The sequence below is a fragment of the Pieris rapae genome, chromosome 22, assembly GCF_905147795.1.
Source record: "Pieris rapae chromosome 22, ilPieRapa1.1, whole genome shotgun sequence".
NCBI classification, from domain to species: domain Eukaryota; kingdom Metazoa; phylum Arthropoda; class Insecta; order Lepidoptera; family Pieridae; genus Pieris; species Pieris rapae.
Window position 1 is genome coordinate 2,596,988 of NC_059530.1, and position 19,066 is coordinate 2,616,053.

Sequence of the window (19,066 nt, forward strand, 5' to 3'; positions counted from 1 at the left end):
GACCAATATTGATCAAAAAAGTGTGAAATTATTTGGAATTGTGTCGTATAAATTCACGTTTTATTCTTTTCTATATCTATAATGTTGTTTTAAACTATCAGATTTTTACCCTAAGTCAGACAATTGGCAATATTATGGCAGCTCCAAGCCTTAGGTGCTATTTAAATTTCTAGTAGAGATACGTCTAGTTTATTCATTATATTTTGTCAGTTGGAAAATTTCATCCAGTACGAACGTACATATTAAATATAATTATGATTTAAATTCGTAAAACATTCGTAGAGTTATCTTGTAAGTATTATTTGCTTATTATTACTGATATATTTTTAACACCTAAAAGGAGTTTCTTAAAATGTTTTATGTCTAAAAATGTGTGTTCGGATTCTGATTTATTAAATAATTGGATAATCTATCGAAAAATAATTCAATCTACGCCTACATTATTGTTTTATATATAAACAAACTGTTTTTTATCTAAAATTATTGTAAGGAATAATGCTGAGAGAGTTAGATATTGCTCTTTATATCAACTGCGAAAAATATTCCACTTTTTCTTTCAGATTACATATTTAGTTTCCTTATGAACTTCGTATTATCTAAAACCAAATTGAACAATTTTTTATTCAGTGCTACTTATGCGCGCGTTCTTTAAATAAAATAGCGAGAATAGTAGGTATCATACCTAAATCGTTTATCAGTTTATTTAATAACTACCACGGTAGGTACTTAGTTCCTACATAGTTCAGGGATATTTAGCGAATTATATTGATAGGTTTTACAGTGAGGGATTAAAGTTTGTATCATTTTTATATGTATGTCTTGTATCTTCCTTAATACGTTAGTATTTTTTGTTGTGTGTAGGTATTATTAAACTTTGTCAAATTAATATAAGTTGACCCTGTTACGTATCAACTTGGACTAGTCACTAGACAGTAAGCGAAACAGGATTTGTACCAGGATAGTATAAATCAAAGCGGGTCATTCTAGTTTTTGTTGTCTGAACAGATAAAGAATTCTTCGTACATTTATAAGGTTAGCTACTGGGCTAAATGAAAACTTCTTGTAAGTACGTACATTCTAATCAAAAAGTAGCACAGAGTTAAAAAAAAAATATATCCTACCTAATCGAGACAAAAATATATCGTTATTTTTATTTAAATCGTTATTTATTGTATCTGTCATCACAATAATTATTTGTTATTATGATTGTATTTTTCATACGTTATCAATAGAACCGCACGGTCAGTTAGCTCACGCTAATCAGAAGTTAGCAAATATTTATAAATAAATGACATTATTACCATTCCCAGTAAATACCCTGATAAGAGACGATAGTTGAGGCTTTAATGAGGTTCAATAATTAATTATTTACTAAGGGAAATCCGGTTTCTCTATTAATAGTTCTAATTTCACTAATGCCAGCTAATGATCGCATATACTAACAGTGAAATATTTAGTGAACTTTTACTGTCTTAAAAAAAGTAATAAAAGTAAGATTTTAATATATAAATTGGATCGTATAATAAATACTGAGCAGGAAAATAGTTAAATGGGCAGTTATAAGAGGCCATCCTAAAGCTAACCTAACCTTAAACTGATGAATTATTTAATTAAATGACCACTCCATAATTTTTCCCATTTGCTAATTTAGTTGCGTATTTATATTATACTAGCAGACTCGACCAAGAGTTGCTGTGGCTAAGGTTTTTGTTATTTAACATAGTAGTAAACTATTCAAGTGAAACGGTAGGTGAACTTATTTGAAACGTTGTTACTTTTAACACAGTGCCATCTGTTAGAATTGTATCAAATAATAAAAAAATAATTTGCAATACAATAAAATTGCGACTATAATTAAAGATCTAAGCTATCCTATCTCTTAAGTTGGACCAGACTGCTCACGGTATGCCAATTCAATTTTAAATCGGTTAAGTAGTTTAGGAGTCCATCGAGGACAAGGAGATTTATTGTTAAGATGGTCGCAATTTTTTTTTAATTGACAGTTCAAAAAATAAGTTCCTTTTTGAAAATAGATAAATTCATGTTCTCTCAGTCGCCATCGCGACATATCCAATGGTGATGATGGATTATTTTTACAAGGATTTATTTTTGTTTCAGAAAATGATAATAACAGTTTTGTTTCTCGTGAGTGCAGTGTCTGGGATACCAGTGGAACTCCCGAAGACTGTCGACAAATGCGGTTATGAGGTATACTTTTATTTTTAAAGAAGGCACACTTACAATTTAATGGAAAATAAATAAATAAATAAAAAATAAATAAACAATACACGAAAAATCAAGTAACATGCAAATTTTCCGTCCTCCTTTAATATTTATTTCCTCATTTCATATTTTTACAGTTACAAATACTGATACAATAGAAGACTTATTAATGTTAAACTAAAAACATAATATAAATAAAACATAAAACCTTAACCTTTTTATAACTGTAATTCTTGTGTATTCCGCGAGTGTGCAACAAAGTATATCCGTCTCACATACAATGTATAGTTTGACTGAATTAAAGGTCTATGTATGTTGGATTGCAGACATGATGGTATCGGATTCGATATCCTGGCATACAAACATGTCTATGTATAAAACATATTAAATGGCTTTTTAATTATTTTAAAAACCGGTGTTAATTAAAATTTTAAGATTGGATATTGGCACAGTTGAACTGTCATTTTCATACAAAGGTCTATCTACATACACCGATTCGACCTACCATGGACAGCTTGTATCGACAGAAGGCTATTACAATCCGTCGATAGGTTATTGACATTTATCAATATTTGGATTAAGATGTCTATCTAAGAGGGTTTAGGCGTTAGTGGTCAATAGTGTCAATTCGTTGGAAGTGTGGAAGTTCCATAGCCATGCCAGACATACGCAGTTCTTGCGTATTTCATTGTATGAATGACGATCGAAATTTTTATTTTATTTTTCTAGAGTTGTACACAAGCGGAGCCGGGCGTGCTAAACGTACATATAGTACCTCACACACACGACGATGTAGGCTGGCTTAAAACTGTCGATCAATATTATTTTGGTAGTGAGTATTACAGTCTTATTTTAATAGTTATATATTCTGTCCTAAACGGATCGAGTTTGATGGAGTTTTATGTATGTTCAAATGGATTCGTTAGATTTATAGATAATAATAAATTTTTTAACAAAATTTATTTTTAAGTTTTCTTAACTTAGGCGGCCATTGTTAGAGGAATTAGGAGTAATGGTGCTGCGACACTGGACTAACATAAAACTGGTACTATATTTATCAGTGCTTTAAACTAACTGACATATCTTAGAACTCTTCAATAACTGCTGGACCGATTTGTATAACGTTAGTGTTTATGTTACGAGTTTGCTTATGTTGCCGATGCACCGTACTAATTATTTGAAGAAGTCTATTAGGTATGAGGGTGTGCAATTATTTAATCAAATACCATCTAAAATTCGCAATATTGGTGTGTTTGACAAATTTAAAAAGGTATTAAAGATGCATGTATGAACATAGTAGACTAAAATTGAGAAGGCTAATGGCGACGTCTAGGTATCTCCCGCGTATATTATATACATGTCAATATTAAGTTTCTTATGTAAATAAAATATTATTTTTGTAATGAGAAATATAATTCTTTAAACATTATTTGTTGTCCGGAATAGTATTAAAATTAAGTGGAAGAATTACCAAAAAATTTCATAAAGATTGCTATTGGTTAGTTGTCAAATATTTGTGCGTGTTTCAGACGCTTGTATGTTTTTGTGTTTATTTAACAAATAGTCAAATTAATATTTGCTTCAAATTAAGTTTAGCTTATCTGTAAGACGACATTAATTGTACGGTAGGAAGTTCGCCCGGTAAGCAAGCATTTAATTGATTTTAACATAATATTTTATTTGTATAAACAAAATTTGTTGTTTATTAGCAAAACTAAGATTGTATAATTTATTGGATATAACGGAAAGTTAATCGATAAGATTTCGCACGAATGTCTATATTCTTATCTTAACTATGTAAATTTAACTCCTGTTTTATGACATTTTAATGTACCTACTTATAGAAAGAAATCAATCTAATTTAGTACTTTTTTGTAAAATTTTATTTAGGCTGTGATTTAAAGTGATAATTTATTTTAGTATATGTTATTAATATTATTATATTTTAGGTCGAAACAACATTCAAAAGGCGGGAGTGCAGTATATTTTAGACTCTGTAGTGAAAGAACTGTGGGAGGATCCTAAGAGACGGTAAGTTATTATCTAAGATTTTATTTCAATATTAAATATTTATTACTGTTTGAGTCCGTTACCATAATTTTTAACTATGTAATTTCTATGTTCATATAAATGTGTGTATGTGTGTAAAAATTGTAATGTCATATTTTATTTTATTTCTAGACATACCTATTTTTACTATAGAATTCCAATAATTCTCGTTCGAGTTTATGATAGACTAGCCTTTACCCATTAAATATCGATAGAATAGCATCCTGCCGGTAAGCCCGGTGTTCTATAAAAAAAGTCCAAAAATGCCTTGATTTTGTGAACTCGACACATGTTTAGTAAAATATAATGTACTAAAAATGACAGATTTTCACTTTGTTTAGTTGTATTAGATTTTTTTATTACAATGGATCGGTTTTATGAATACAGATTATTGTGGAATTTAAATCTACAAAATTCAAACATTGACTACAATTGGGAACATCTTGGTGCCAACTAAAATAGAGCAGCATGTAATACGGGTGAACTTTGCTACTTGAATCACCGTATCAAATGCTTTGTCTAAATTTTTTCATGTATTTGAGACTGGTAGGAACTTTTAGGGCTTACAGGAACGCTAGTGTAGGTTTCCTAAGAAATTATGGAGTCTAAGCTTTCTTTAATGGGATTATCATGTTTCATGTTACAGCCTAACTCCACTAATAAAGAAACGCTTGAAGTTTTTATACAATAATAATTACTGATTTCAAATAGGTATTGTCAACTGACACAATACATACGCGCCGGGCATGCTACACAAATACAAGTAGATATGTAAAAAAATGCTTAATCAATTTTGATGGATCTTGTACTGTTTCCTAAGTTGAAATGTACTTACTTTAAACGGATTACATTCAGCGATAGTATATGACTTTAGTTACCTTATTTGTAGATATACATACATTTCGAGATTATATGTAAAATGTATAAACAAAAAAATGTTTAGTACTAGTATAGACTCCATTTTTTTTTTCTACTTAGATTCATCTACGTTGAGACAGCGTTCTTCTGGAAGTGGTGGGTCCGCCAGGGTGATGACGTGCGTCACAAGGTTCATACCATGGTGAGGCAAGGGAGGCTGCAATTCGTAGGCGGTGCGTGGAGTATGAATGATGAGGCGGCTTCGCATTATCAGAGCACCATTGATCAGTTTACACGAGGTTTGAAGTAAGAATATAGTATATATAGAATATAGTAATATATAGAACATTTGTATACCATTTATCGTAAAAGTTCTAAGTTCCAGCCCTTCAAAAAATTATGGTCCAAAAACCCAAACCCAAAGACCTTTAATACGTAAATAATTTAATAAAAAAACTATATTTTATTAAATGTTACCGTTGTTATAAAATAAAGAAATTCCAACTACTATCTTCCAAAGAAAACAATCCATCCAACTTTAACATTGGATGGATGCACTGGATGCTTCTCTAAGACAGAAATTCCGGGTTTTTTGTAATATATCTGTGCACTGTTTTTGTCACTTTTCTTCAATTTGTCTTTTGCGCTATGGTGTATAGAGATAGAACAGTGCCTTTTAAATACCATGTTATTATTTAATTACAGTTTTGTACAAGAATATAGTATTTATAAGAAACGTAAAAAAAAATAATGATATTACAAAAAAAGTGCGTGCGTACAAAGTACACATGTCAGAAGACAAACTTCTTTGTAAACAATGTATGCGTGCTAATGATAATATAAAAAAATAAATCTGCGTTTACTGCACAAGATGTTATGCGACAGAATTGCCATCTAAAGTTCTAATATGTACTAAACGAATACATCAACCAATATCGTGAATTTTTCTCGATCTCCTCTATCTCTATCTAATATATATAATATAATCTAATCTATTTACTATCTCTCTTAATCATTCTCACTAAAACTCTATCCCACCTCTCGCTTCATGTTTTGATTCGTCGTTCGCAGTATCTCGCTCTCTCTCTCGATCTTTCTCATTTGCTTACTGCCTACTCTCGCTCCATGGCTATTGCTTCATAAATCATACTACGTTCGCCATTTCTCACTCTCTCTCAATAGGTGTCAATCGCTCTCTCCCGATTTTGTCTGACAAAAACGCTGCACATTTTCGTGACGCGAATATAATTATTATTGTGTTTCATCCGTAAAAAAATTAGCATCATGCGTCTAAAGAAGTTTCATTTCAAAATAAACACAAAAATCTTTTATCACGATTCTTAATTGATGCAGACTACGGGTACGCTTCTATACTTTGTCAACAAACTAATATTTACAGAAAACTCAATGAGACATTTGGAGTATGTGGTATACCCAGGGTGGGATGGCAAATAGATCCATTTGGTCATTCACGGGAATTCGCGTCACTTTTAGCCGGTATGGGCTATGATGGGCTGTTTCTCGGCCGTATTGACTATCAGGACAAACGAACAAGACTGAACAATAAGGAGATGGAAATGATCTGGAGAGGGGACGACAATCTAGGTAGGTTCATCAATAATTCAGTGGTACTACAAATTTATATGGATCTTGGCCTCAGATTGCAATTGCAAATTTTTATAGAAAAGTAGGTGATCAGTTTTCTATTCCTTAATATAGCTAACAGGTAGGATGCTGACCTGATGATAAGTGATACTGCCGCCCATGGACACTTAAATTGCCAGGGAGCAAGTGCGTTGCTGGTTTTCTAAGAATTGATACGCTGTTTTCTTGATTCATTTACGTATGTATTAGTAGAAGGCCAACTAGTGTGTTATACGGTCTTTTGCTACGATCTTTTCTGAAGGAATTCTTGTTGGTTCCACCAGTGGTTGTGCTCTGAAAAAACTGTCATAACGATCAGTAATGGAACGACGGTATTTCATATTCTGCCTTGACGCTCGATGATGAAACTCAGCTGTGGGTATTAATCCTGCCAGTCATATGTAATTTTTTGGGTTAAAATCGCAAGTGGTTCGCAAGTTAGGATTCCTTCAATACGTTTATATTATTTTTGAGAGCTTTACTTACTTTTGCTGACAAGAGGAGGGGGAGGGGGGATTAATTGCAGTACATATTACGTTTGGACAGTCCCATATTATCTATAGGTTTGGTAAAGCCCTTCAAGAACTATCTTGAATTATAAACTAAAGAAAATCGTTCATCGAAATTTTCTGAAGCTTGCTACGGGAGTCTAGCAGCTAAATTGCAAGTCATTATTAGGCCGATGTATATTAGCGAACTTAAACCCTTCTTTATTTCTTTTCAAAGGTGCATCATCAGACATCTTCACTGGGGTCCTATACAATACATATTCGCCGCCGCCTGGCTTTTGCTTCGACGTGCTCTGCGACGATGAACCCATCATTGATGATCCACATTCACCAATGTACAATGTTGATGAGCGGGTGAGATGACGTTTTTATTTGTGACGTTTAGATTTAGAAAAGCGCGAAGTACATTTGACATTCATGTCATTCTCAACGTCAAGTACGACAAAAACGTATTGGAACATAGATAATAATAATGCAGAGGCTATACAACCCCATATATTTTTATTTCATAGACAAGTAGGTGATTAGCCTTTTGACAGATGTGACATTGGGTTCCTCACGATGTTTGCCTTCGTAGGAGCAAGATCTTTTGCACATAGAAAAACAAATCCGCCGTAATTCGAACCCACGACATTAGGGATGAGAGTTGCGCGTTTAGGACTCTAGGGAGTCTCAGTTTGTATTTACTTTGAATTTTTATATTTTCAGCGCCATCTTTTAAGTAATCACTATTGTAGGGGCTCCGTATTACCCCTATTTTCCATTTCGCAATCGTCCCCCTCGTTTGTGGCTTAAAGAAATCGAAATGTATATAACATAGAATACATAACAATTAAATGCCTGAATATAAAGAATACATAACAATTAAATGCCTGAATATAAGAAATCAATTTGTAAAAATCGCGAAAATAGTCCGTAATTTTGAAACCGTTCGAGCGTACGTACTCATATATATTTGCATTCGCGTTTCTTATAATCTTTTTGGATAAATTTACTCGCTAGTTTTAGAGATTTGATATAATATTGTAATATCGTTAATATATAATCTGATATTGAATAATATCTAAAACTTTAAATCCGTAGCATACTGATCGCTACAGTGCGATAGTATGCTAGTTTCATTATTTCTATAAAATAATGGACGATGAGTAATATGACTAAGTTAAAAATTCATGTCCGCGTTGCATTCTTTGCTTGTCAAATAATCATTATCAAAAATATCGTCTTATTCTACGACAGCATTTTGATTTTCTACCCTTAGCATGATTGTCTGTTTCTTAATATGTTTCACAATTTAACAGCTTCTATTAATTACTGAGAATTCTGAAAGCCATACAATTGTAGGTTGACAAATTCTTGGCGATATCAAAAAATATGTCAAAAGGATATAGAACAAATAATATACTTGTAACAATGGGCGAAGATTTTCACTATCAAGACGCTGAGATGTGGTTTCACAACTTAGATAAACTTATCCAGTGAGTTCTAGTCATAGAGCATGGCTATTGCATGACTATTTAAGGTACTGGCATGTCATACAATTCAGGGCAGTATTTATTTATTTTTAGATTTTCGTACATTTTACGAATACACGTAAATGTGTAGTAACTATCGCCGCGAGTGGAAATAACATCTAAATTAACATAATATTAATATCGAAAAGTATTCGAGTAGTAAACTTATGTAATGTGTAGCTTCTGTGCAGTCCGAAACGGTATTTACGAATACCTTTGTAATTCTGCAGTCGTCACCTACTAGAACGCCAAACGAATTTGTATTGTGACTTTAGCTCCCACTAACGTCAAACGAATTTGTATTTTAACTTTAGATCACGCTTGGTCACGTGATCATTTATTTATTTATTTCGCTCATTAGTATTCCTAGAGCTATTAAACAATTACATTAAACACAAAAGTCAGGAAAGGAATACACATTCAAAAGCAAACATAAGCACAGATAATAATTTTACCTATTTATACAAAAGAACATGTATATTTATAATAAATTTCAAGATGCATTGATCATTATTATATACATATATTAAAAAAGGAGGAATAACAAAGCCATCATTTATTAAAGATACCAGAGTCTTTTAGATTATGTTTTAAGTAAGAGTATATCTTTTAGTTACATTAAATATATAATATTTATTTGTATCTTGTGTCATAATCTGAAGACATACGATACATACCTACATCATTTTAATATAAATTCGTTCCTGCCATATCTAGGTATCGAAAATATTAAAGATATTTTTCCTAAAGGGACCATACATTGTATATAAACCAGTGGTTCTCAACCTTTTTTTCGTCACGGCACATATTTAATGATTTTAAAATTTGGCGGCACACTAAGAAAAAGATAAAATTTATTTGCTTACATCATAAAAAGTTATAAACAAAATTTTAAAACATGTAAAATAAACTAATATATGGTTTAATATAATTTAACGTTAAACACAGGATTAATTCAATCTAATAATATAAAAAAATATTTGATACAATTTAATAATATTTTACATCATTATATTATATATCCAAGATTTGGCGGCACTTCAATCTTAGTATTAATCCAATATCAGTGTTACTTCAATCATCAATGCGAATAACCGATTGGTTATCTGAAGATGTCAGATTGTGAATTCAAGTCCCATTTGTAATCTGACATTGTGCAATGAACAGCGGGTGTCAGAGCTGCCATGTTGCGACAGAATCGATTGAAGTGACAATTCACTGAATGCGATAAATATTATATTTATCTATGTAATGTTGACAGAATCTAAAACATACGTAGGTACACTTTGATATGAAAGTTACTTTCATTATTATAATGAACAATGTTTGTTTTTAATAAATAATTGATCTTTAATATAACTTAAAGAAAAGCGCAAATTATTAAATTGAAATCGCATATTTATGATACGTGCGGAAAATATAAACATGTACCATTAACAATACTACGATTTTGCACTAAGCACTGGACGACTATGCTTAGTAACTATTTGTCTATTAATAGAATTTTTAAAGTTAGCTACGTTTGGCATTAGAATTTAAAGTAGAAATTGTTTATATTAAATCATCTACTACTGATTTTAGACTGTATTTGCATTCGAATTGAAAACATGTGGTGGATTCACAAAAAGCTTTAATTAGTAAATAAGCTAGTATAAAAATATACACACGTCATGAAAATAACACATATGTATGGAGTTGAATTTGTTCATTCGTAACGAAATGGTACACGGTAAGCTTTCCTGAATGAATCCACCAGAAAACAATTTTCAATTCGACTCAGTTCAGTAGCAGGAGATACGGTTTCAATGAAAAAACTAAACAAATCAAACTCCGTATCATTAAAATAACAAAAAGTAAAACGCACTAGCATAGTACATTCACAACATCGACCTTACGACGACAAATTAAAAGCCGCCCGCGCAAATCCAAATCAGATTAGGATAAAAAATCTTTACCGGGGAAGGCGAGGACCATACGTACTTCGCTCGCTCCAGTGAGCTTCCGTCCTGCCTTTCATTGACCATTCCGCCCCAATCCGAGGTTTGAGTCTTATAGGACCTTGCGCTTGTCACGGGGAAAGCCCATTTTGCCCGAGTTACGCTATCCAAAACAGTCCGATCTCATAAAGTTAAAACTATTGCCATTAAAAAAAATTGCCCAAGCCAAAGCTAAGCCCTTCAAGCAAACAGCAGCAAACGAGAATCTTTAAAAAAGACCACTAGGTTATAGTTGGTGGAATTATTTACCTTCCTTCTACATCTAGTCGGTATACGTTGTTTATCATGCGATAAAATTATTTTATTTGCTCCTGAAATTGGCAATTACATTCAAATTATTTCGCCAGGTAACAGCATTTTTCAAAAAGTGCCAAGAGATGGCGTCGAAATATATCACGAATAATGTCCTGATAACTATGGGGGACGACTTTCAGTATCAAGATGCTGGCATGTGGTTTAAAAATTTGGATAAATTAATAACGTAAGTTTAGACTTTAAACTTTCTATTCCTTCCTTTTAGAGATTTCGAGTCTCTCTCCTCTTGAGATTTCGTTTCAAGGCTTATTGAGAAACTGTGTTTAGGGAGGGGATATACATTTAAAAATCTCGTGAACCAAAGATAACATTAATATTAGTATATTACTACATAATTCAAATAACAAAATCAACTCAAATTAAAACCAAATACAATTTTTAAACGTCAAAACGGCAAACAAAAATTAATATATCTAAATAGTAATCTCTCTCTCATGTCCTATAACCTCTGTGTGGGGCAGAGGGCGTCCACAGCGAGTCTCCATCGCGTGAAATACGAGGCCCAAGACCGAACGCGACGCGAAATAGTAATAGTTTTATTAAAAATTTAATAAAAGTCGATTAAAATAAGCAAGAAAGCAAATACTATTTTACTTCTCCAATACGTGAAACCCTTAACAGATGGCGCTGTCACCAATTTTGTATTCAACATTTTTATAAAATAAAAAATTATTTGTTGACAGCTTAATGATTTTATAAAGTACGTCACAGAACAATCTAAACGATATCGAACTAACAATGTGATAGTGACCATGGGCGGAGATTTTACATACCAAGACGCCACTATGTGGTACAAAAATCTGGACAAATTGATTAAGTGAGCATTAATGTATGAAATTATTAATGTAAACTAACACAACTTTATGTACGGGTGAATTAGAGTTGAAATTTCTACTAACAAAAAAACGCACGTGATTAAAAAAATACTGGAAGGTTATATTTATACATTTTACATTAGGATTATATTAATCAAAATGTTTATGCTCAATAAATTCTGGCAACGACTTATATTATGTATTAAATTTACTTCCCTGAGCATGATATAATAATTGCCTTGCATGAGTCCCCAATAGTTTTCTACAGATCCCTAAAGAGGTAAGTCAGTAAACTAAAAGTAAGAGAAGAGTAAAATAACTAAAGAAATCAATCAGTCGAAATCATTTATTCATATAGGTACACTTATGAACATCAAAAGAGAAATACATATTAAATGCTTCTAATGATTCATTTACTGCCAGTTCTCAAATCAAGGGCGTAAAATGGACGAGAAGAACTGGCAATAAACTCTTCGCCACTCTTTGTAACTGTCAAGTTTTTTTTACTAAATGTTTTAAAAGGAGCTGCAACTGTTGCACCATGTTCCATATGACATATTAAGTAATAAATAATAAAAAAAAATTAAAAACAAGGAATATATTTATATACTTTTTTAATATATAAGATCTTTACTAAGCTGATTTGATTTTTTAACTTTTATTAAGATTGAGTATATTGTTAATGTCTTAAAAATTTTCAGATATGGCAACATGAAAGCCGCCAAAGATGGACTAAATATAAAATTGTTCTATTCTACTCCTGACTGTTATCTTAAAGCGGTGAAGGATGCTAAGTAAGTTTTAATTAATATTTTTTATCTTAAATTTAAGTTAGCCTTTGTACCGTGATTGTCTTACGTACCTGACCCCAGTGGCTTAGCAAAGGGGCGAGCCGCATCGGGGACACCCACCTGGTCTCTCACCTTTAAAAACAAAAATAAATAAATCGCTAGCATAAAAAATTTAGTTTCAAGTCGTCAAACGATTATTTCTGTTTGACATATGACATATTTGACAGCGCTCAAGACGAAATTGCTGTTTGAAGAAATTAAAATATGAACCGAAGCTTAGCTTTAAGTGTCAAAACATTTTTTTGACTTACGGGAGTCCTACTTGAACACATAGGTGTGCTTTACCCGTTGTTTCGGCTTCTACTTTAAGCCATTTAGTAAAGATTTATTTATTTATTCACACTTCTTTACATTTGTACAAATAACAAATAACATAAAAATTATAAGAGATGCCAGTTGCATCATTGCTAACAAGCGATCTCTTTCAGACAATTCAAATTCAATATAAAAATAATTTATTGATTTAGGTAAAACAATGTACACGAACGTCGAACGAATGTATGAACGTCAATAAAGTAAAACATATACAAGCTTCTAATTTTACATTCACTGCCAGTTCTCAAATCAAGGGCGTAGAATGGACGAGAACTGGCATAAAACTCTGCCAGTCTTTTTAATCGCCAAGTTATTTGTTTAACTCAAAGACGCAAGAACAACAGTGTTCTTGTTTCACCTCTCTGTTTTCTTCGTAGCTGATATTTACCGTACTTTAGGTATATAAAAAATTTAGAGATTTACAGGACATAGTACATAAATAGTGGCCTTACAACAAAATACATTTTCGGCCGAATTCTTTAAACACATGTATTTGTTGACAGCGCAACATTTCCAATAAAGCAGGATGACTTCTTCCCATATGCGAGTGACTCCACGGCATATTGGACTGGTTATTTCACGTCAAGACCAACTACCAAATACTTTGAGAGACTTGGGAATAACTATTTACAGGTATAATTTAACTACTCATATGCTATGGACTGTAAAATAGGGTTATATTTTCTTCATTTTTCGTTAGTCAACTCGAATTAATTATAATATATAACCTTTATACCAATTATGGTCAAGGAAATTATAATAGATATTCACATTTATACGCTGGAAAAAATTAGTTGGTAAATAGTAATTCTTCACATTATTTTCAAATATCCGCTTCTAATATAGACTACAGCAGCAGTCTACTGGCTTCAGCGTGCGACTCTCATCCCTGAGGTCGTAGGTTCGATCCCCGGCTGTGCATCAATGGATTTTCTTTCTATGTGCGCATTTAACATTTGCTCGAACGGTGAAGGAAAACATCGTGAGGAAACCGACATGTCTTAGACCCAAAAAGTCGACGACGTGTGTCAGGCACTGGAGGCTGATCACCTACTTGCCTAGATTTAAAAAAATGATCATGAAAAAGATTCAGAACTCTGAGGCCAAGACCTAAAGAGGAGCGCCATTGATTTTTTTTATTATAAAAATGTTGACTAAATCTTTCAGGTTCTGAAACAACTTCAAGTACTGGCTAACTTGGAGGAACATAACGAATTTGTTTTGGACGAACTTCGTAGTGCTATGGGTAAGTTGATTTGGAGATTTTAATGTGCAATATTTTTATTCATGTAAAAATATTTCTTATTAAAATAATTGAAGGGTTAATCAAGATACAAACATTACTAATTATGGTTCACAGTTTAATTGTCAGATTACTTAATATTTAATTTTAATTGAAATAATATAAATGTTTGCCCAACATCTTCTGATATATACATATATAACTGAAGAATAAGTCTATTTTCTCAATAAGAATAAATAAATATTTAAAATCTATTAAGCAATATGGGGGCTTTGTCAATAGAAATTGTCATGAAAAATTGTAATTCTCTACACTTTGAGGTGAGTCAGTGATTCGTTCCTTATTTTAAGGTATAAGAGGTATTAAGAGAAATCTCCATATGTGATAACTGTGTATACTTACTTTGGGGTTGTCTGGAGGAAACTGTTTTTATCAGTATAACTTTTATTTACCTGTTTTGTTTAGTGTTTTTATATATTTTGTGCGACATCTGGAAAAATCAAATGATATTTTGCTTATTAATTTAGTGTTATTAATTAAATTATTATAAATTAATTATTACCTGATTTTTAGGTATTTTTCTCCCGTTTAAATATTAGAAGCTCATTTTTATTTCGCTTGACAAAATAATAAACACTTTAAATTCTAACATTCTTTTGGTAATCCGTATTCAGGTGTAATGCAGCATCACGACGCAGTAACTGGTACTGAAAAGGAACACGTAGCTCATGATTACGAGAGAATATTGGACTCTGCCATTCGGGACGCTAGTCTTATTGCCAACCAGGCCTTCAAGTAAGTATCATTTCAACAGTTGAATAGGGATCAGTCATGAAGATTTGTGTCAGCCTCCTTTTATTATCTATCAGACTTCTTGTGTCTTGCGGATTCTAGCATTTTTTTTATAGCACAGTGAGCAAATGGGCAGGAGGCGTACCTTATATTAGGTGCTACCGCCGCCCATGGACATACAATGCCAGAGGACTCGCGGATGCGTTGCCGGCCATTATTAATTGGTACGCTATTTTCTTGAAGGATAGAGTAAAATTTTTTAATTTGATTTTAGCAAAATATTGAACCCAAACGAGTCCCTACCTGCTTTCTCTTACAAGAGATGTCGCTTCAATGAATCAAGCTGTCCTGTTTCTGAAAATAGCGAGCAATTTATTGTAAGTTTTGAATTATTTCGTACCGTATTGATCACATATTATACAGACAAATTATCAGGAAACAGATATAAAAATTTAATACCCACACATGCAGCGACGCGGTTATTTTTATCTCATGAAAAAATTTGGGAAGATGACATGCAACAGACACATTCCTGTGTATACTTTTCTGATATCTTTTTTCAAGAATATTTGTGCTATTAATTGACAGAAATTTTTTAACATTAATTGTTGTATCAAAAATATTTCAACCATTACTTAAAAGATCTATTTTACGATCACCTCACCTCATACATATCTTACTAAAATAAATCCAATAATGTAAAATCAGTCAACACAGCTTGGTTTGCCATGCAATCTGAATCCCGTGTTATATAAAATTTTAGAACGTAAATAAAATAATTAAGTAAAAGAAAAATATCGTTGTCGTAAAAAGACGTCTTTTACAATATTTTTTTTAATTTTCTTAACCAACATTATATGCCTGAAGTTTCAAGTCTAGAACAGAGATTATAACACAGCACACATAACTTCTGTATTTTCCAGGTGACGATGTATAACCCTTTAGGGTGGGATGTGAAACAGCCCATTCGTGTGCCGGTGACAGAGGGCACATATTCTGTGTTTGCCCCTAATGGTAAGCAAAATGTCTACAATTTTTTTCAGTGTCTCTTACCACTTAAGAGAATGTTCAGGTATTACGTCATCAGATATACTATAATTTATCCCCTTCCCCCTTTATCTTGCCAGTAAAAGTAAGCGACAAAAATAATAGTAGATAAACGAATTAATCTTTTGTAAGAATACTCGAAAATTCGTCATCAAACATATAGAATGTAATAAAAAAAATAATAACTGTTCACGTAATGACCAAATAAGAAAACCAAAGACACAACCCCCCTCCCCTTCCCCTTTTAAAACCCACATTTTAAATTCATATCTCAAGTCAAAGCATTATAAACTTTATATGAACAAAGTTAACCTGTATATGTAGACGATGTATCATGTAACTATTGTTAATGACATAAAACATTACAGGAGATGAAATTACATCACAACTTATAAAAATACCTGATCCAGTGAAAAATATACCGACGAGAATATCGAAAGCCACACACGAAATAGTGTTCATGGCGTACCTTCACCCACTCGGAATAAAATCATTCTTTATAAGAAAAAACAAAAAGGACAAAAGAGAAACAAAAAGAACAAAAGACTTCTATCTAAATATCAACGATTATTTCAAAAACTTAAAAGATAACATCGATATTGTCATTAAAAGTGAAGAAAATTTAAAAAATTATAATGACATGGCTTATAATCACCAAAGTGATAATGATTTTGCAAGTTATAATACAAATGATGGAAAATACGATGAAAAAATAATTAAAAACCCACAAGAGCTGGATACGATTGATTGGAATGTTTTAAAAGATAAAGATAGCTCAAAAGAGTATTTTGATGAAATCGAGAAATTACGTGTGGGAGTGGAAAGAGTTTTAGAGAAGAGTGGCTATCCCTTTTCTAACGAAGAAGAGTTGAGGATGCTATCTGATGAACCGAGAATTGTGGAAAGGGAAAATGAAAGTTATATAGAAAATGAGGTAAACAAACATGTAATTAAATCATTATTAAAATAGATGGATGCTATTTCAAAATCATAGTAAGGTGTCAAACACTGGTGGAATAAATAATTGTAATTTTCCATTAGGTTAAAAATATTAAAATTATTCTTTTAGAATTAATATCTCTGTTCTAAAACAAAGTACTTATATACCTAGAGTGCTTCGTGTAAAATATCGCTTACAAATAGCATATTTCATTGTGAAATAATATGTTCAATGTTAGTATTAGACAGATGTTCTTCATTAAAATATTTTTCTTTCCAGCACTTCAAACTTCGACTGGATAGCTCCGGTCAAATCACTCATTTAATACTTCCAGACAGAACATTGAACATGAGAATACAATTCTATTTTTGGACTGGTTGCATCGGCAATAACACCAAACCCTCTGAAAGATCTTCTGGCGCTTACATTTTCAGACCAGAAACCACTCAACCAAAACCCATGTCCTTCAAAACGACCGCAAAACACCAAGGGCCCGTGGTTCAAGAATTGTGGATTGAAGGGGATAAAAATGTAGCTGCGACTGTCCGAATTTATCACGAAAAGCAATTTTTCGAAGTCGATTATGTGATCGGACCCATTGATATTATCGATAATACCGGTAAAGAATACATTGTTCGGTACGAAAGTGATTTGGTAAATAATGGTATATTTTACACGGATTCAAATGGAAGGCAAACTTTGAAACGCAGGTTGAATGAAAGGCCCCAGTGGAATTTAACTTTGGAGGAACCCATCGCGGGTAATTACTATCCGGTAACAAATGAGATTTTTATAGAAGACAAAGATACGAGAATGACAATTCTGACCGATCGTTCTGAAGGTGGAACTTCGTTGGAGGAAGGACAAATTGAGTTGATGTTACACAGACGATTGCTTCACGATGATGCGTTTGGTGTTGGCGAAGCCCTAAATGAAACTGCTAACGGTGTAGGCTTAGTTGTCCGTGGGAAACAACGCGTTTTATTCCGAAATGCCGGTGAAAATTACAATACAACTAAAGAAATTCTCGCAATGCATTTAGAACCAATAGTTTTGGTGGCAGACGCGAAAGATCTGACCTACGACGAATGGATGACGCTAAAACGTCTCACCGGCTTAAAAGCCGAGTTGCCAACCGGTTTGCATTTGTTGACACTGGAGCCGTGGTCAACATCTAAATTGTTGATACGATTCGAGAATTATTTGGAGAAATCGGATACGTCAACTGTAGAAATTGATCTATCGAATTTATTTAAGAATTTAAATATTAAAAGTTTTGAAGAAACAACACTGGCTGCCAATCAGAGGGTAGATAAAGAGAAATGGTCTTGGAATAAAGAGAGGGTATTTGTGGAAAGTTTCAATGATAATTATGGTAATTTTGATGAAATTAAATTGGCGAAGGAAAATGAGATGGTTTCTGACAACGGATTTGTTATTAAACTTAAAGCTAAACAGATCAGAACATTCATTGTTGATTATGAGTATTTAGATGAATAAATAATATTTGATTTTTTTTGGTTCCCCTAAGAATATCCCTTATACATTTGTCTTTGTGTTCTGTATTTTTAGTGTCAAAACATGTATTATATGGTAATTTAAATAAAAATTAAGATTCCAAACTGCATATTTTTATTAATAGGTACCTGTTTTTAGCCGAAATACAATCACAGATAGATTTAAAGCTTTTTTCATTACAGACTTTTATAAAAATGAGATGATTTAAAAATTGAGACAAGCCTATGTGAGTTAAAGAATTAAAATGTTTGTATAAATTTTAAGTATAGAAATACAATGCAAAAATCAGACCATAAAAAAGAAAATTTATAAAATTCTGCAATGACAATTTTAACATATTTTTCAATTAAAAATTACATTATGTTTTCAAGTCTTTAACCAAAATATATTTACTTCTAGATGAACACTTTGGATTTTAAATCACAATTTAAACATA

At 32.1% G+C, this 19,066-nt stretch overlaps 1 protein-coding gene across 3 annotated transcripts; it reads left to right on the forward strand.

The window, feature by feature from the left end:
- Positions 1-155: 155 nt before the first annotated feature.
- LOC110992535 (lysosomal alpha-mannosidase) lies at positions 156-18,737 on the forward strand. Of its 3 annotated transcripts, none has more exons than XM_045633089.1 (16): positions 156-291; positions 2,119-2,208; positions 2,953-3,055; positions 4,173-4,254; positions 5,251-5,436; positions 6,530-6,735; positions 7,501-7,637; positions 11,793-11,926; positions 12,626-12,718; positions 13,594-13,723; positions 14,258-14,336; positions 15,008-15,128; positions 15,400-15,502; positions 16,049-16,139; positions 16,541-17,106; positions 17,392-18,737. In XM_045633089.1, exons 2-16 carry the CDS (start codon positions 2,122-2,124, stop codon positions 18,610-18,612), a joined length of 3,339 nt encoding a protein of 1,112 aa, XP_045489045.1. In that variant the 5' UTR covers positions 156-291; positions 2,119-2,121; the 3' UTR covers positions 18,613-18,737. The 3 variants fall into 3 exon arrangements, with proteins under 3 accessions (XP_045489045.1, XP_045489044.1, XP_045489046.1); XM_045633088.1 differs by lacking the exon at positions 11,793-11,926 and adding an exon at positions 8,628-8,761 and having other exon boundaries at positions 204-291; XM_045633090.1 differs by lacking the exon at positions 11,793-11,926 and adding an exon at positions 11,142-11,275 and having other exon boundaries at positions 204-291.
- Positions 18,738-19,066: the final 329 nt, after the last annotated feature.

Bases quoted from the DNA above. Each gene is read 5' to 3' on its own strand.
- LOC110992535 (XM_045633089.1), top strand. From the start codon at position 2,122: ATGATAATAACAGTTTTGTTTCTCGTGAGTGCAGTGTCTGGGATACCA. The intron at 5,437-6,529 runs GTAAGAATATAG...TAATATTTACAG, and splicing joins CAGTTTACACGAGGTTTGAA to AAAACTCAATGAGACATTTG. The intron at 12,719-13,593 runs GTAAGTTTTAAT...ATTTGTTGACAG, and splicing joins AAAGCGGTGAAGGATGCTAA to CGCAACATTTCCAATAAAGC.